This window comes from Mandrillus leucophaeus, unplaced genomic scaffold, assembly GCF_000951045.1.
Source record: "Mandrillus leucophaeus isolate KB7577 unplaced genomic scaffold, Mleu.le_1.0 Scaffold125, whole genome shotgun sequence".
Classification (NCBI taxonomy): domain Eukaryota; kingdom Metazoa; phylum Chordata; class Mammalia; order Primates; family Cercopithecidae; genus Mandrillus; species Mandrillus leucophaeus.
Window position 1 is genome coordinate 719,649 of NW_012100876.1, and position 12,921 is coordinate 732,569.

Here is a 12,921-nt window from a genome sequence, read left to right on the forward strand (position 1 = left end):
CTCCTCCTCCTTCTCCTCCTCCTTCTCCTCTCCTCCTCCTCCTCCTTCTCCTCCTCCTTCTTCTCCTCTCCTCTCCTCCTCCTTCACCTCCTTCTCCTCCTCCTTCTTCTCTCCTCCTCCTCCTCCTCCTTCCTCCTCCTCCTCCTCCTCCTTTCTTTAAAAAACATGGTCTCAATTTGTCATCCAGGCTGGAGTGCAGTTATGTCATCATAGCTCACTGCAGTCCTGAACTGCTGGGCTCGAGTGGTCTTCCTGCTTCCTCCTCCAAGGAGCTACCATGCCTAGATAAGTTTTTTGTTTTGTTTTGTTTCGTTTTTTAAGAGATGGAGTCTTGCTCTGTCGCCAGGCTGGAGTGCAGTGGTGCAATCTCGGCTCACTGCAACCTCTGCCTCCCAGATTCAAGCAATTCTCCTGCCTCAGCCTCCCAAGTAGCTGAGACTACAGGCACACGCTGCCACGCCCGGCTAATTTTTTTTTTGTATTTTAGTAGAGACGGGGTTTCATTGTGTTGCCCAAGCTGGTCTTGAACCCCTGGGCTCAAGTAATCTTGCTTTGGCCTCCCAAAGTGCTATGACCACAGGTGTGAGCCACCAAGCCCAGCCAAGGACCAGGTGATAATCCTTAAACTCAGGGACCGAGGGGGGCAACCTGGGGAGGCCTGGCCCTAGTTTCAGCCCAGCCCATGAAGTGACCTTAGTTGGGCAGGTGGCTGGGCCTGTCTGGGCCTCCATTTCTTTGTGCCATTACCCTTGGCTGGTCTTTCTTTAAATCAAGGGGGGGTCGGGGAGCTGACTAACTCCTGCAGAGTCAGTGCAGGGCACTTTATTTCTGTCGCCTCATTTAATGCTGTCAGGATGAGGTGAGGACTTGATAATCCCCATTTTATGGACGGGGAAACTGAGGCTCAGAGCGGTGAAGTAACATGCCCAGGATCACACAGTTCCTAAGCAGCTGAGCCAGGATTTAAGCCCAGACCTATCAGATGGTGGAACAGCTGTTTCTCAGGTTACTAACCCCGAGCCTTTGAGATAAGGGAGTCGAGACCTTGAGCGTGAGACACAGATGTCTGTGAGGATAAGCCCCAAAACACACCAAGTTTGTCCACCAGAACTGCTCCTATGGCTCACCTGATGAAATACTCACACCCCAGGATTTCCCTTCCAGGAATGCAGCGACTTGCATAAGGCGAGGGCCCGCCTTCCTGTCTTTCAACTGCTTGCGGGCCGGGCTGGGAGGGGAAGCGAAGCGCATCCATTTGCAGTCAACAACAGCACCCACCATCTGGACGGGGAGGTGGGCTGCAGCCTGCAGCTTCCGAGGCTGTTGGGGGAGGCCTAATAGTGACAATAACTTCTCACCTGCACACAGGGCTTGACAGTCCACAGAGCTCCCTGGGGAGGATTGGGGGCCGGGTAGGGAGGATGGTTGGTAAGTTGTGGGTAGAGTGAGAGATGGACTTGTGCGGTGAGGCTCCAGGGAGGGGAATGATGTCAACATGCACTGCTCCCCTCACGCAGGGAGTGTCGCTGGAGCTGGCGTGGGGCTGCCATCTCCCTGCATCTGTCTCTCTGCCTCCGTTCTCCCTCTTTGTGTCGGCCTGTCTGTTAAATCTCTCTCTCTGTCTCTCCATCTCTGTATCTCTACCCCCATCTCTGCTATTTTTGCCTCTTTTTGTTTCCTACTGAGAAATCTGCATGCGATTGTGACATGGAGCCCCAGCTGCTGGAAGTGCCCTGCCCAACCTAGGTCTGGCCTGAGACACCCGCTTGGCTCAGGGCTCTGCCAGGCTGATGCCAAACTCATACATCCACTCATTCAGCCAACAAATATTTATTCAAGGCTTGCCATGAGCCAGGCCCTGTGCTCGGCCTGGGCTGGAACAGTGAGCGAGGCCACCCAGGTCCTTGTTCTCTAGGAGCTCAGATTCTAGTGGCAATGCCCAGCCTCTGCTCAGGGAGCCTTCAACCCCACCCTCGCCCCTCGGCCCCACACAGTGAATGAGTGGGAGCACCCCCAGGTGTGCTGAGCCCCAGATCATTTGCTTTCTACCTCTATGATGACAGCAGGTTAGAGGTTGGGCCACCCATGTACATGGCAGTCAGAGTCGGGAGTGGGGGATTTGCCCAAGGTAGCTCACCCATTCAATGGTTCTTTGAAATGCAGTGTCCCTGGACACCTGCAGGGTTGCCAGCACCCTGAACACTGGGGTCTCTTCCAGGAGGGTGGGCTCTGATGGGATGGGCAGAGACCAGGGGCAGACTGGGTGGGAGGATCAACTCCCACCCCCCAAAACAAACCCCCAATGCCTGAGGGAATGCTGGCCTCCTGAATGCCCCTCAAGGTTACAGGCAACCATAGGGGTAGTTGTGGGAGGCCAGTGACAAGGAAGAGGGGAGAGGCTGGGGGCTCCTTCCAGGGTTACGCCAGCAACAGACTCTCCTCCCTTGCTGAGACCAGAATGTGGGTGAGGGCTTTGCAATGAGGGTAGGGCATGGAGGTGACTGTCACTTTTTGCTGGCAGGGGGTCTCAGGACTATAGGAACTTTAGAGCCCTGCAAGCCTGCTTATGTGGACTCTTGAACCTACAGTTGGATCTGGAGGGGATCTCTGAAGCCACGCGGTCAAACCTGGTCCCATCCTCTCCCTCCCCAGCCATATTGTGCAGAGAAGGAAACTGGCCCAGAGGGAGGCACAGAGCTGCCCAAGGTCACACAGCGAGCCAGAGCTAAGTCCAGATTGCAGGGCCGTGCCTTCCTATTCTTGAGATGCGGAGTGGGCCTGGTCCAGTCGTGCAGTAGAGGAGGAGACTGTGGTGCTCTGACTTGGGAGGTAGAGGATGGTGAACCAGCAGCAGATGAAGACACCTGTCAGGGAGGAGAGGCCTCAGTGAGCCTGGAAAGGGGTGCCAGGGAGTGGGGCAGCCTGGGCTGGTGGCTGCTGAGAGGGAGGAGACCCACTGTAACCACTCAATAACTGCTGGGAAAGTCGGGCAAAAATGCAACCATTTCACAACCATTTCAAAAATGAAATAAAAAAGAACCAAATAGAAATCTTGGAAATGAAAAACAGAGACCTTCAAATAAAATATCTACATATGCCTATTACAGAAAAGAAAGAGCAAAATAGAGGAATTTTCAGACATGCAAAACAACCATCACTCCCTCTATAAAGGATTATTATGGCAGGCACTCCAGCAAGAGGAAAAGGGAAAGTGCTGGGTGCAAGAAATGATAGTAAGTATAGAACATGACTTAGAAAAACTCTGTTTCAAGGAAATCTGTAACTGAAACATTATATACGTGACAAATATTGAGAAGAATTCAATGGACAATTCAAGTATACCAAGGGGTCTGTTGTATTGGAGAGGAAGAGAGGAGGTAACAGAATAATCCAGACCCAGTGGAAACTTTGTAGAGTGAAGTGTGCAGGCTTACCTATTAAGGTAACCTCTGAAAGAGTAACAAGGTCAGCTATCGTTTCAAGCTGCATTTCTCCCCAACCATCAACCCCTGGGATTCTTCAGGCATGGATTCATGATTCTCCATCTGGAGACAGCCTCAGATGGCCTTACAGTCATAATTTCTGTGACAATTGATATAGTTCCCACATATTGAAGACCTAGTGGTTCCCACATATTCATTGTCATTGTTCATTTTGAAATCTGGCAGGCCAGGCACAGTGGCTCACGCCTGTAGTCCCAGCACTTTCGGAGGCTGAGGCAGGTAGATCACCTGAGGTCAGGAGTTTGAGACCAGCCTGACCAAATTGGCGAAACCCCATTTCTACTAAAAATACGAAAAGTAGCTGGGCATGGTGGCATGCACCTGTAGTTCCAGCTACTCAGGAGGCTGAAACAGGAGAATTGCTTGAACCCAGGAGGTGGAGGTTGCAGTGAGCTGAGATCGTGCCACTGCACTCCAGCCTAGGCAACAGAGTAAGACTCCACCTCAAAAACAAACAAACAAACAAACAAAAAAACAATCTGGTAAAATAAGTATGGGATTATTCCAATTTCGAGATGAATGAGGATGGGAGGAGCCAAGTGACTTGCTGGGTCATGGATGGGGCTAGGATTTGGACCCAGGGCTGCCTGGTCCCAGCCACTAAGCCACAAAGTTTCATGGGGCACTGGGAGCCAGCTCTAGTCTTGGGGGCTTGTACCCGCTGAATCTAGGATGCCTGGGTTTCTAGTGACTCCTCTGAACAGGTTGAGTCTCATCACTCCTGTCTTGGCTGTTTCTCTCACACACAGTCAGGCTGTGATGCCTCTCTGAGCTGTGGATGTAAGGAAAAAGGAGAGCACATACAAACCCTAACCCATGCACTGCTCTTACCCCTTTGCTGGGATCTCAGAGGAAGGGCCCTGTGGGGGCCGGTAACAAATGGAGCAAGCATTTCCTTCCTACCTCTATAGATCTCTGGAGATCCTGTCCATGTCATGTGGACATCAGATCACATGATTGTGCCCTTCTGGTCACTGCTGATTGGACCAGAGATGCATGATGGACACCCAACTTGCAAGGTCAGGTAGGGTTATGGTGGCCATGTTGGGTAACCATTTGGGGCCATAGGTAGTAAAGGGTGAGTGGAGAGAGAATGAAGGAGTTTTCACAGACACTAGGTGAGAGACTCCACAGCTCCAGGAAAACGATGGGGAACGTATCTGCTTTGGTTTGGGTGGCTTTTTCTGATCCTGGTAGCAGCTCCCATGAAGGCAGCTGATATGTCTGGGATGTTCGTTCCCTCCAAATCTCATGTTGAAATGTGATTCCCAATGTTGGAGGTGGGGCCTGGTGGGAGGGGATTGGATCATGGGGGTGGATCCTCATGAATCCATATCACCATCATGATGCTTAGCACCATCTCCTTGGTGATGAGTGAGCGCTCGCTCGGAGTTCATGTGAGATCTCATTTAAAACAGCATGGCGCCTCCCCACTCCCTTGCTCCCACTCTTGCCATGTGATATGCTGGCTCGCCTTTATCTTCCACCATTATTGGAAGCTTCCTGAGGCCTCACCAGGAGCAGATACTGGTGTTGTGCTTTGTCTACAGCCTGTGGAGCCATGAGCCAATTAACCCCATTTTCTTTACAAATTACCCAGTCTCCAGTATTCCTTCGTATTATAGTAACACAAACGGACTAATACAGCAGCCAGACTTTGCTGCCCTGGACCCTTGCTCTGAATATTTGAAATCAACATCCTTGACTTGAGCTAGCCTGACCAGAGTCCTGTGTTTTGCAAACCACCCTCTTCCCCACCTCCCAATACCTCCTGGGACAGACAACACAGCCCATCACCTCCCTGGTGCAGGGGCCTCACCTTGCAAGGAGTTGAAAAGTGCAAAGATGTAGACGGTGGAGAGGCCCAATGGGGTGAAGATGGCCAACCCCCATGTCACACCCAACAGGCTCGAGAGGCCCAGGATGGTGAGCACTTTCTTCCAGTTCTGTCCCTGCTCCTTGACCGCTGTCGCGCCAGACAGGGTGAAGATCTTCCAGGCCACCAGGGCCAGGACCACCATGCCAAAGAGGAAGGTGATGAGGAAATAGCCGTGGACGGTGATATAGAGGGTGTACATAGCTGTCCCTTCACGGAACCAGCATCTAGAGGAGGGGACACCTGTGGTGGGACTGGGAGTGGTACCTCCGGCCAGCAAGCCCAGGAAGTCCCCTGGCTGAGCTTTTCTGTCTGTGTAGGTGCCTCTCCCATTTCCACCCATCAATCCTTGGCTCTCCCGCTGTGGGAGGGGCCATCACCAGACTCCAGTCTCTTTAATGCGAAAATGACCTCAAAGACATGTTTCGTTTGCCCCATATTACATTGTGAAAAAACTGAATTAGTGGCCGCCTTTAAAATCAGAAGCTTTGGTACAAATACCTAGATTTCTGCTTCTCCTATAAAATCATACACCTGGCAGCTCTGTGGATGCCCTCCTGAAGGATAGTAACTGGCCGCTAATTAGATGGGCTTGTGACTGCCAGTTCACTGCAGTCCCCACCCGGCCCACTGCCTGCACCTTTGTGACCTCCCCGGCTCCTGGGGCCCCTGCTTTTGAGGCCCTGGGGACAGGTCTAAGGCCTTCCCAGCTCCTTTTAGCAGAGAGCCATGGGCCCAGTGATGAGTGCGCCAAGGATCCCAAGGTGGGAGTCTAGAAACTGAACTCAGTTCCACTGCCCCCTGCACTGCAGGGGCAAAGGGCCTCAAAGAGCATGTTGATCAGTTCCCCCATGGTGCAGATGAGGAGACTGAGGCCCTGGGAGAGATCGGGCCTGCCAAGGTCACACACACAGCAGACAGGGCAGAGCCCGGACTAGACCCAGGGCTACTGGGAATCACTGGGCAGGTGGTGGCCTGAACAAGGACACCTGGCTGGGCAGCAGGTGGGGACTGAAATCCAACACACCCTCCACTCTCCAGGCTGCACACCCAGCATGCGGACAGGGTACCTTCTTTACTTTGCCTCAAGGTGCCATGTAGGCTCGAGTAAGGCATCCTGCCTTCTGGTCCAGTTCTCCCTCTCCTTTCTCAGGCCCCCTCTCTCATTTCACTTCCTCTGTCTCTCTAGGCTTCAGTTTACTCCTCTGTACCATGAGCTAGCTGGATCTGAGGATTCTTCTGGTCTTGACACATTTGGTCTAGATTTTCCTAGAAATCCCTCGTCTCCCCACCTCTCTCCAGCCCCGATATGCGGCATCGCCCCTGCTTCCACAGCCGCCACTCACAGCTCCAGAGAGGTGCGGTTCTCCCTGTCGCGGATGGTGTAGAGGCCATAGCTGTTGGCACTCCCAGTGCCGATGACCATCAGGGCAGGCAGGCCTGGGCACAAGGGGAAGCGGCATGGCATCACTGGGGCTTACTGGCACGTCCTCCTCCACATCCCTTCCAGATGGCCATCCTTCCAGCTCTGGGAGCCCCTCCTCTCTCTCCCCAGTGCTATTTCCCTCTGCACCCTCGGGGTCGGCTGTTTATTCTGTCCATCCAGGCAGCACCTACCCCAGCCCACCAGGCTCAGCTTCAGGAAGTAGTGCCCGAAGTAGGTGTTGAAGACCCTGACAGCAAGCAGGTAGAGGTGGAAGGCTTCCAGGCCCATCCAGGTGAAGGCACAGAGCAGGAAGTAGTGGAAGACAGCCCCTCGGGCCCAGCAGGCAGCATCAGACCCCTTTGAGCCACTCCCCACATTGACCAAGAAGGCCAGATTCAGGAGGAACAGGCTGCCACCCAGGGCCACGTGGATCTTTGGGGCATCTTCTGACTTGAACCTCTGCCGGGAAAGCCTGGGGAGAGAAATAAGAGGCCCCAAGGGGCCACAGCTCCCATGGGGAGCGCTCATGAGGCATCCAGGCCTGTCCACCCCAAACAGCCCAAGGCTCTCCACCCCCACTGCCAGCTTCTGCCCTGCCAGCAGACAGAGTGGAAATGTCCTGAGGTTCAAGTCCAGGAGCCTCTCATGGCATGTGGGGCCCTGTGGGTTCCGGATCCTACCAACCTCGTCCCTTGATCGATGTGAGGCAGGATAATAGGGAAAATGAGGCCGGAAAATGAGGCAGGAGAATAGCAAAGGGAATTAAAAGTTGGATAAAGGGCAGAATAAGTAAAAGCAGAGAATAGAAGCAAGGTGAATGGGGTGGGTGAGCAAGAAGCAAGATGAAAAGCAGAGGTTCAGCAGGCAAGACAAAAGTGATACAAAAAAGGGACCCCATGGCCAGGAAGATCCAGACCAAACCGGTAAGGGGCAGCTCTTCAGAGATGGGCATTTGCATTAGAGAGAAAAAGTATCTTTCACATAACCCTGTATGATAATTAGCTACTTAAGGTTCATGCATATGGGTTGCATATCATGCATGTACTTAAAATTATGGGATGGAGGTGACACACAAGTGCACAAGGGCTCAAAGTAACTGAACAACACACACCTATCAGTCAAAAGCCAGACACTGGCTAGAGATTAGGCAGCCTTGGGAAGAGAAGGAAAAAACACCTGGAATGACTCAAATACACCAAGGTGAGGCTGATCTCGTTTCGCAGAGGTCAGCCCACTCGCCCCCTCTGAGAGTGGAATACTGCGTGGAATACACTTTCGTTGCTTTGCTTGGCTCTCTCTGTGTGTCTTATCCAATTCTTTGTTCAGGGCACCAAGAGCCCGGAACTTCGCAGCACCATGCAGTAACAGTTGCATTAGCCAAACCATGTAACTCGCAGTTTCCTGAATGCATGTTGATTTTTCACACCTCCCAGACTCTGCCAGTGCTCTTCCCACTGCTCTCAATGCCTTTCCCTGCTCCCCAGCTCTTCCCACCTTAATTGCCTGACTCCTGTTCTTCTGCCTTTCAAACACCCCTTGGATGTTTCCTTCTGGGGAGGCCGTCTCTGAATGCCCCTTAGCCTGAGCTGATTTGGACGTTTCCCAGCAGCATAGTGTAACTCCCCATTCTCTCCCTCCTCAGGTCTCTCCCATGCTGTGAACTTCAGGCCTAACCCTGGAGGGGCCATGGATTCACTGGTGAAGTAGATGGACAGGTGGGTGGGTGCATGAAGCCGAAAATGCAGTAGGAGAGTGAGGCTCAGAGAGGGATAGGAGGAGTCTTACAGGGTCACAGAGCAGGGCAGGGGCTCCAACCCTGGGCTCCAGACTCCCTGCCCAGTGACTCACCAGGCTCACCTCCCTCTCTCTGGAGCTCCCACTTTGAATTCTTAGCAAACCAGATCCAAAAGGGCTCTCAGTCGAGGGAGGGGAGCCAGGGGCTTCCTGGAGGAGCATCTGGGATCATGTCCACCTCACCTGAGATGCCAGGCCCCACCCTGAGGAGCTGGTGGCAATTCCTCCTGGCGCTCCAAGCCCCGCTCACAGGGTCCAGCAACACAGCCAGCTGGCAAGTCACACTCGGCTTGTTGGGGACCGGGACCATGTCCTAGGCCATGGCTTGGAGGGTGGGGGTGAGGGACACCACTTACACTCATGGGTTGGTCTGTGATGGAGTGGGTGGGCCTAGTGGGGCCTGCGGCCTGGGGCCAAATGCTGACACAGAGGCACATGGAGAGGGCAGTGGGATGGCCCTGGAGGCGGGGACAGGAGACCCAAGGGCTGCTTCAAGTCACTCCCAGGCACCCCCAGGAGGCTGGGGGACAGGACAAGCTGGGGAACTGGCAGCTCCCCTAGGCTCCTTCAAGCTGGCAGGTCCTGTGGGTCCCTCAGCCATGGCCTGGGCGCAGGCGAGCGAGGCTGCAGTGCTCTCTGCTGTTTCTGCCTGTCCTGCACTCACTCCCCCATCTTCTGGACACAGCCCCAGGTTTCCCTGAGGAATGCCCATCCCCACTCTCAAGCACAACATAGGTCAGGGGCCAGGGATTCTTTGTTAACTCAAATCCAAGAGCAGGCATGTGGCCTGGCCGGCCAATCTGTGTATTCCAGCCCTTGACCACAGTGACCCAGGCAGGCATGGGCACATGGTCCAAGTTAGACCAGTAAGACTCCACTCTACTGTATACACAGGATAAAACTGCATAGGCTGATGCACGCAGACACACAGACACATGCTCACACAGGGCCAGTTTCATGAACACGTGACCTGTGTAGGGCCCCATATGCAGAACGACTTCATGTTCTACTGTCGCCATCTTGACATTCTTAAAAATTTTTGAATAAGGGGCCATATATTTTCTTTTTCTTTTTCTTTTCTTTCCCTCCCCCTCTTCCTTCCTTCCTTTCTTTCTCTCTCTTTCTTTCCTTCCTTCCTTCCTTCCTTCTCTCTCTCTCTCTTTCTCTCTTTTTCTCTTTCTTTCTTTCTTTCTGACAGAGTTTTGCACTTGTTGCCCAGGCTGGAGTGCAGTGGATCTCGGCTCACTGCAACCTCCACCTCCTGGGTTCAAGCAATTCTCTTGCCTCAGCCTCCTGAGTACCTAGGATTACAGGCATGTGCCACCACCACGCCCAGCTCATTTTTTTGTATTTTAGTAAAGACAGGGTTTCACTATGCTGGCAAGGCTGGTCTCGAACTCCTGACCTCAGGTAATCTGCCTGCCTTGGCCTCCCAAAATGCTGGGATTACAGGCATGAGCCACTGCACCCGGCCTTCTATATTTTCATTTTGGACTGGGCTCAGCAAACGATATGTCCTGCACACACACACACACACACACACACACACACACACACATGAATGTGCATAAAAAATTGTGAAAACTGAGTAAAGTCTATGTTCTAGTCAATAGTACTGTACCACCAGCTACTGGTTTTGATATTGAACTATAGTTGTCTAGGATGTATCCATAGGGGGAATCTGGGAGAAGGAACCACAGGACTCTTTGCACTATTTTTGCAGCTTTCTGTTTTATCTCAAAATAAAAAAATTTTTTTTAAACCCTTCTTAATCCTGGGATTCATCTTAGAATACTTGGAGAAAGGAGATCTCTTTTATTTCTGCCTAAGCAGCTGAGGACCTACGATGCAATCCTGAGGCAGCCAGGGCCCCTGAGGGTGGTGAGGCTGCCCGATGTGACTGTCAAGAAGTGAGCAAAGCTGTGAGAGGCAGAAGGAGATCAAGTCCTGGGGACCTCTTTTGACTCCCCCTTGATTGAACCCTGCCTGAAGTCCATGCACCTTGGATTTTTCAATTACATGAACCCTATTTGCTATTTGCTATTCTCAGTTATGTGAACCACACATTCCCTATTATGTTTAAGCCAATTTGAGTTGAATTTCTGCCACTTGCTCCTGAAATAGCTCTGACACATTTCAACCCCCAACCCTATTTTGGGATGAAGACACTAATGTGTGGAGAGGACATCAGTCAGAGGCTGCACAACCTGAGTGCTTCCCACCCTGCCCTGCTGCCTCCCTTGAGGGTGGGAGAGAGACATGGTGGGGAGGTGGGGATCACTCACCTCAGGACAGCATAAAGAATAATGGTGAAGGCCAGGAAGATCATGGAGACTCCACAGCCCGCCTGGGAGATGCGTGTGAGGATGTGCACTGTGGACTGGTCCAAGGTGGGTCTCTGTGGGTGACCCAGGAACCGGGACTACGTCAGTTGGAGGCCAGGCTCATATACCCCAAGACCACCAGGCAGCCCCCTCCCCTGGGCAGGAGCTGGAAGTCCCTGGGATGGCTGGGATCAGAGTGGAGGGGGCTGTTACCAGGAGCAGGGCGAAAAAGGTCAGGTGGTCACAGCAGCACACGGTCCCTTCAGGCGCGGCCTCCGTGGAGCAGCCCTCAGAAGCCCAGTCTCCAGTGGGCCCTAGAGAGGAGGCCAGGGGAACAGAGGGAAAGGGAATATAGGGAGGGGAGAGGAGGGGAGTATAGAGGGGAGGGGAGGGGAACAGAGGGGAAGGGAATATAGGGAGAGGAGGGCAAGGGAGAGGAGAGGAGGGGAACAGAGGGGAAGGGAGTATAGAGGGGAGGGGAGGGGAACAGAGGGGAGAGGAGGGGAGGGGAGGGGAGGGAAGGGAAGGGAAGGGAAAAATTCAAATTCCAAAATAGCTTCCTGAAGTGATTTCTTGGCCGGCCAAGAGGAAAAAATGAAAACTTAAAATGATATTTCTCTTTAAATCACAACTCAAAACTGAAGAGTCTTTATGGTACTATTCCTCATCCTGCATCTTATGTTCTTTAAACTTCCCTCTGCCCCTATCTTTTTCTCTTATCTGTTCCCCTTTTTTTCCCCAGCTGGCCAGCAACCCTCAAAACTCAATTGCCTCTTAAAATTAAACTTTTCTTTGAACACAAAAAAAGTTCTTATGGTTGATTTTAAGCTCTTATCTTGCTCTTAGTTGTGAGTCATTGTCAAAATCTTTAGAAAGCCTAGATGGGATAGAGAGAAATTGCAGAGAGGAAAGAAAAAATACTTGATACGGTCTTTCCAACCAGGGGAATTCTATCTTTCTAGTGATAGAGGTATTCATTTTACTGGGACAGTTATTAAAGAGCTTTACAGAGCCCTGACACATTCAGATACTTCACTGTCCATATCACTCCCAATATTCAGGAAAGATAGAAAGAAATAATGAAATTCTAAAACTCAAATTACCAAAATTCTTCAAGACTCTCAAACTTCTGTGGCCTAAGGTATTGCCATTGGCTTTATTGATAATGAGATCAACTGTTTCTGGGGTTTAGCAACTCTTTACCCATGAGTTAGTAACAGGCTGGCTTGGGAGTCTAGAAAGTTTACCTCTAAATGTAGATATCACCCTGTTCCAAGAAGACATGGTCAACTATTTTAAGGGACTGGTACAATACACCCATTTTTATCATCAATAGGTAGGAGAAGCTGTTCTTCAACATTATCCTAAACAACCCTTGCATGACTTAAATTCTGGAGACCTGGGCTGGACGTGGCGGCTCACACCTGTAATCCCAGCACTTTGGGAGGCTGAGGCAGGAGGATCACCAAAGGTGAGGAGTTTGAGACCAGCCTGGCCAACATGAAGAAACCTGATCTCTACTAAAAACACAAAAATTAGCCAGGCATGGTGGCGGGCATCTGTAATCCCAGCTAATCGGGAGACTGAGGCAGAAGAATCGCTTGAACCCAGGAGGGAGGGGGAGGTTGCAGTGAGCCGAGATCGCATCACTGCTTTCCAACCTGGGTGACAGAACAAGACTCCATCTCAAAAAAATAAAATAAAATAAAAAAATCTGGAGACCTGGTTTTTTGGAACAGACTTCAGAGAAAAACAGCCCTTAAACCATGGTGGAAATGACCCTATCAGATGCTGTTAACAACTAGCACAGCAGCAAAACTGTAAGATGCTGATCCTCCATTTCATGTCTGAGCCACCCCCAAGATGACTACATCCTAAATCCAGAAATCTGTGAATTTGTTACTTTTTGTGAAAAGGGGGACTATGAAGATATAATTAAGCTTATATTATATTATAATATTAATATAATATGTATTATATTATACATATCAATTCTCT

The 12,921-nt window shown here is 51.5% G+C and overlaps 1 protein-coding gene across 1 annotated transcript in view; it reads right to left on the reverse strand.

The window, feature by feature from the left end:
• Positions 1-2,274: 2,274 nt before the first annotated feature.
• ADGRG3 (adhesion G protein-coupled receptor G3) overlaps positions 2,275-12,921 on the reverse strand; it is a 23,090-nt gene continuing 12,443 nt past the window's right edge. The window contains exons 7-12 of the mRNA XM_011971820.1: positions 11,137-11,237; positions 10,885-10,997; positions 6,997-7,277; positions 6,726-6,819; positions 5,323-5,606; positions 2,275-2,864 (exon numbers count right to left, since the gene is read on the reverse strand). Coding sequence (XP_011827210.1) covers positions 2,755-2,864; positions 5,323-5,606; positions 6,726-6,819; positions 6,997-7,277; positions 10,885-10,997; positions 11,137-11,237 — 983 coding nt within the window. The 3' untranslated portion in view covers positions 2,275-2,754. The remainder of the gene's footprint in view (positions 2,865-5,322; positions 5,607-6,725; positions 6,820-6,996; positions 7,278-10,884; positions 10,998-11,136; positions 11,238-12,921) is intronic.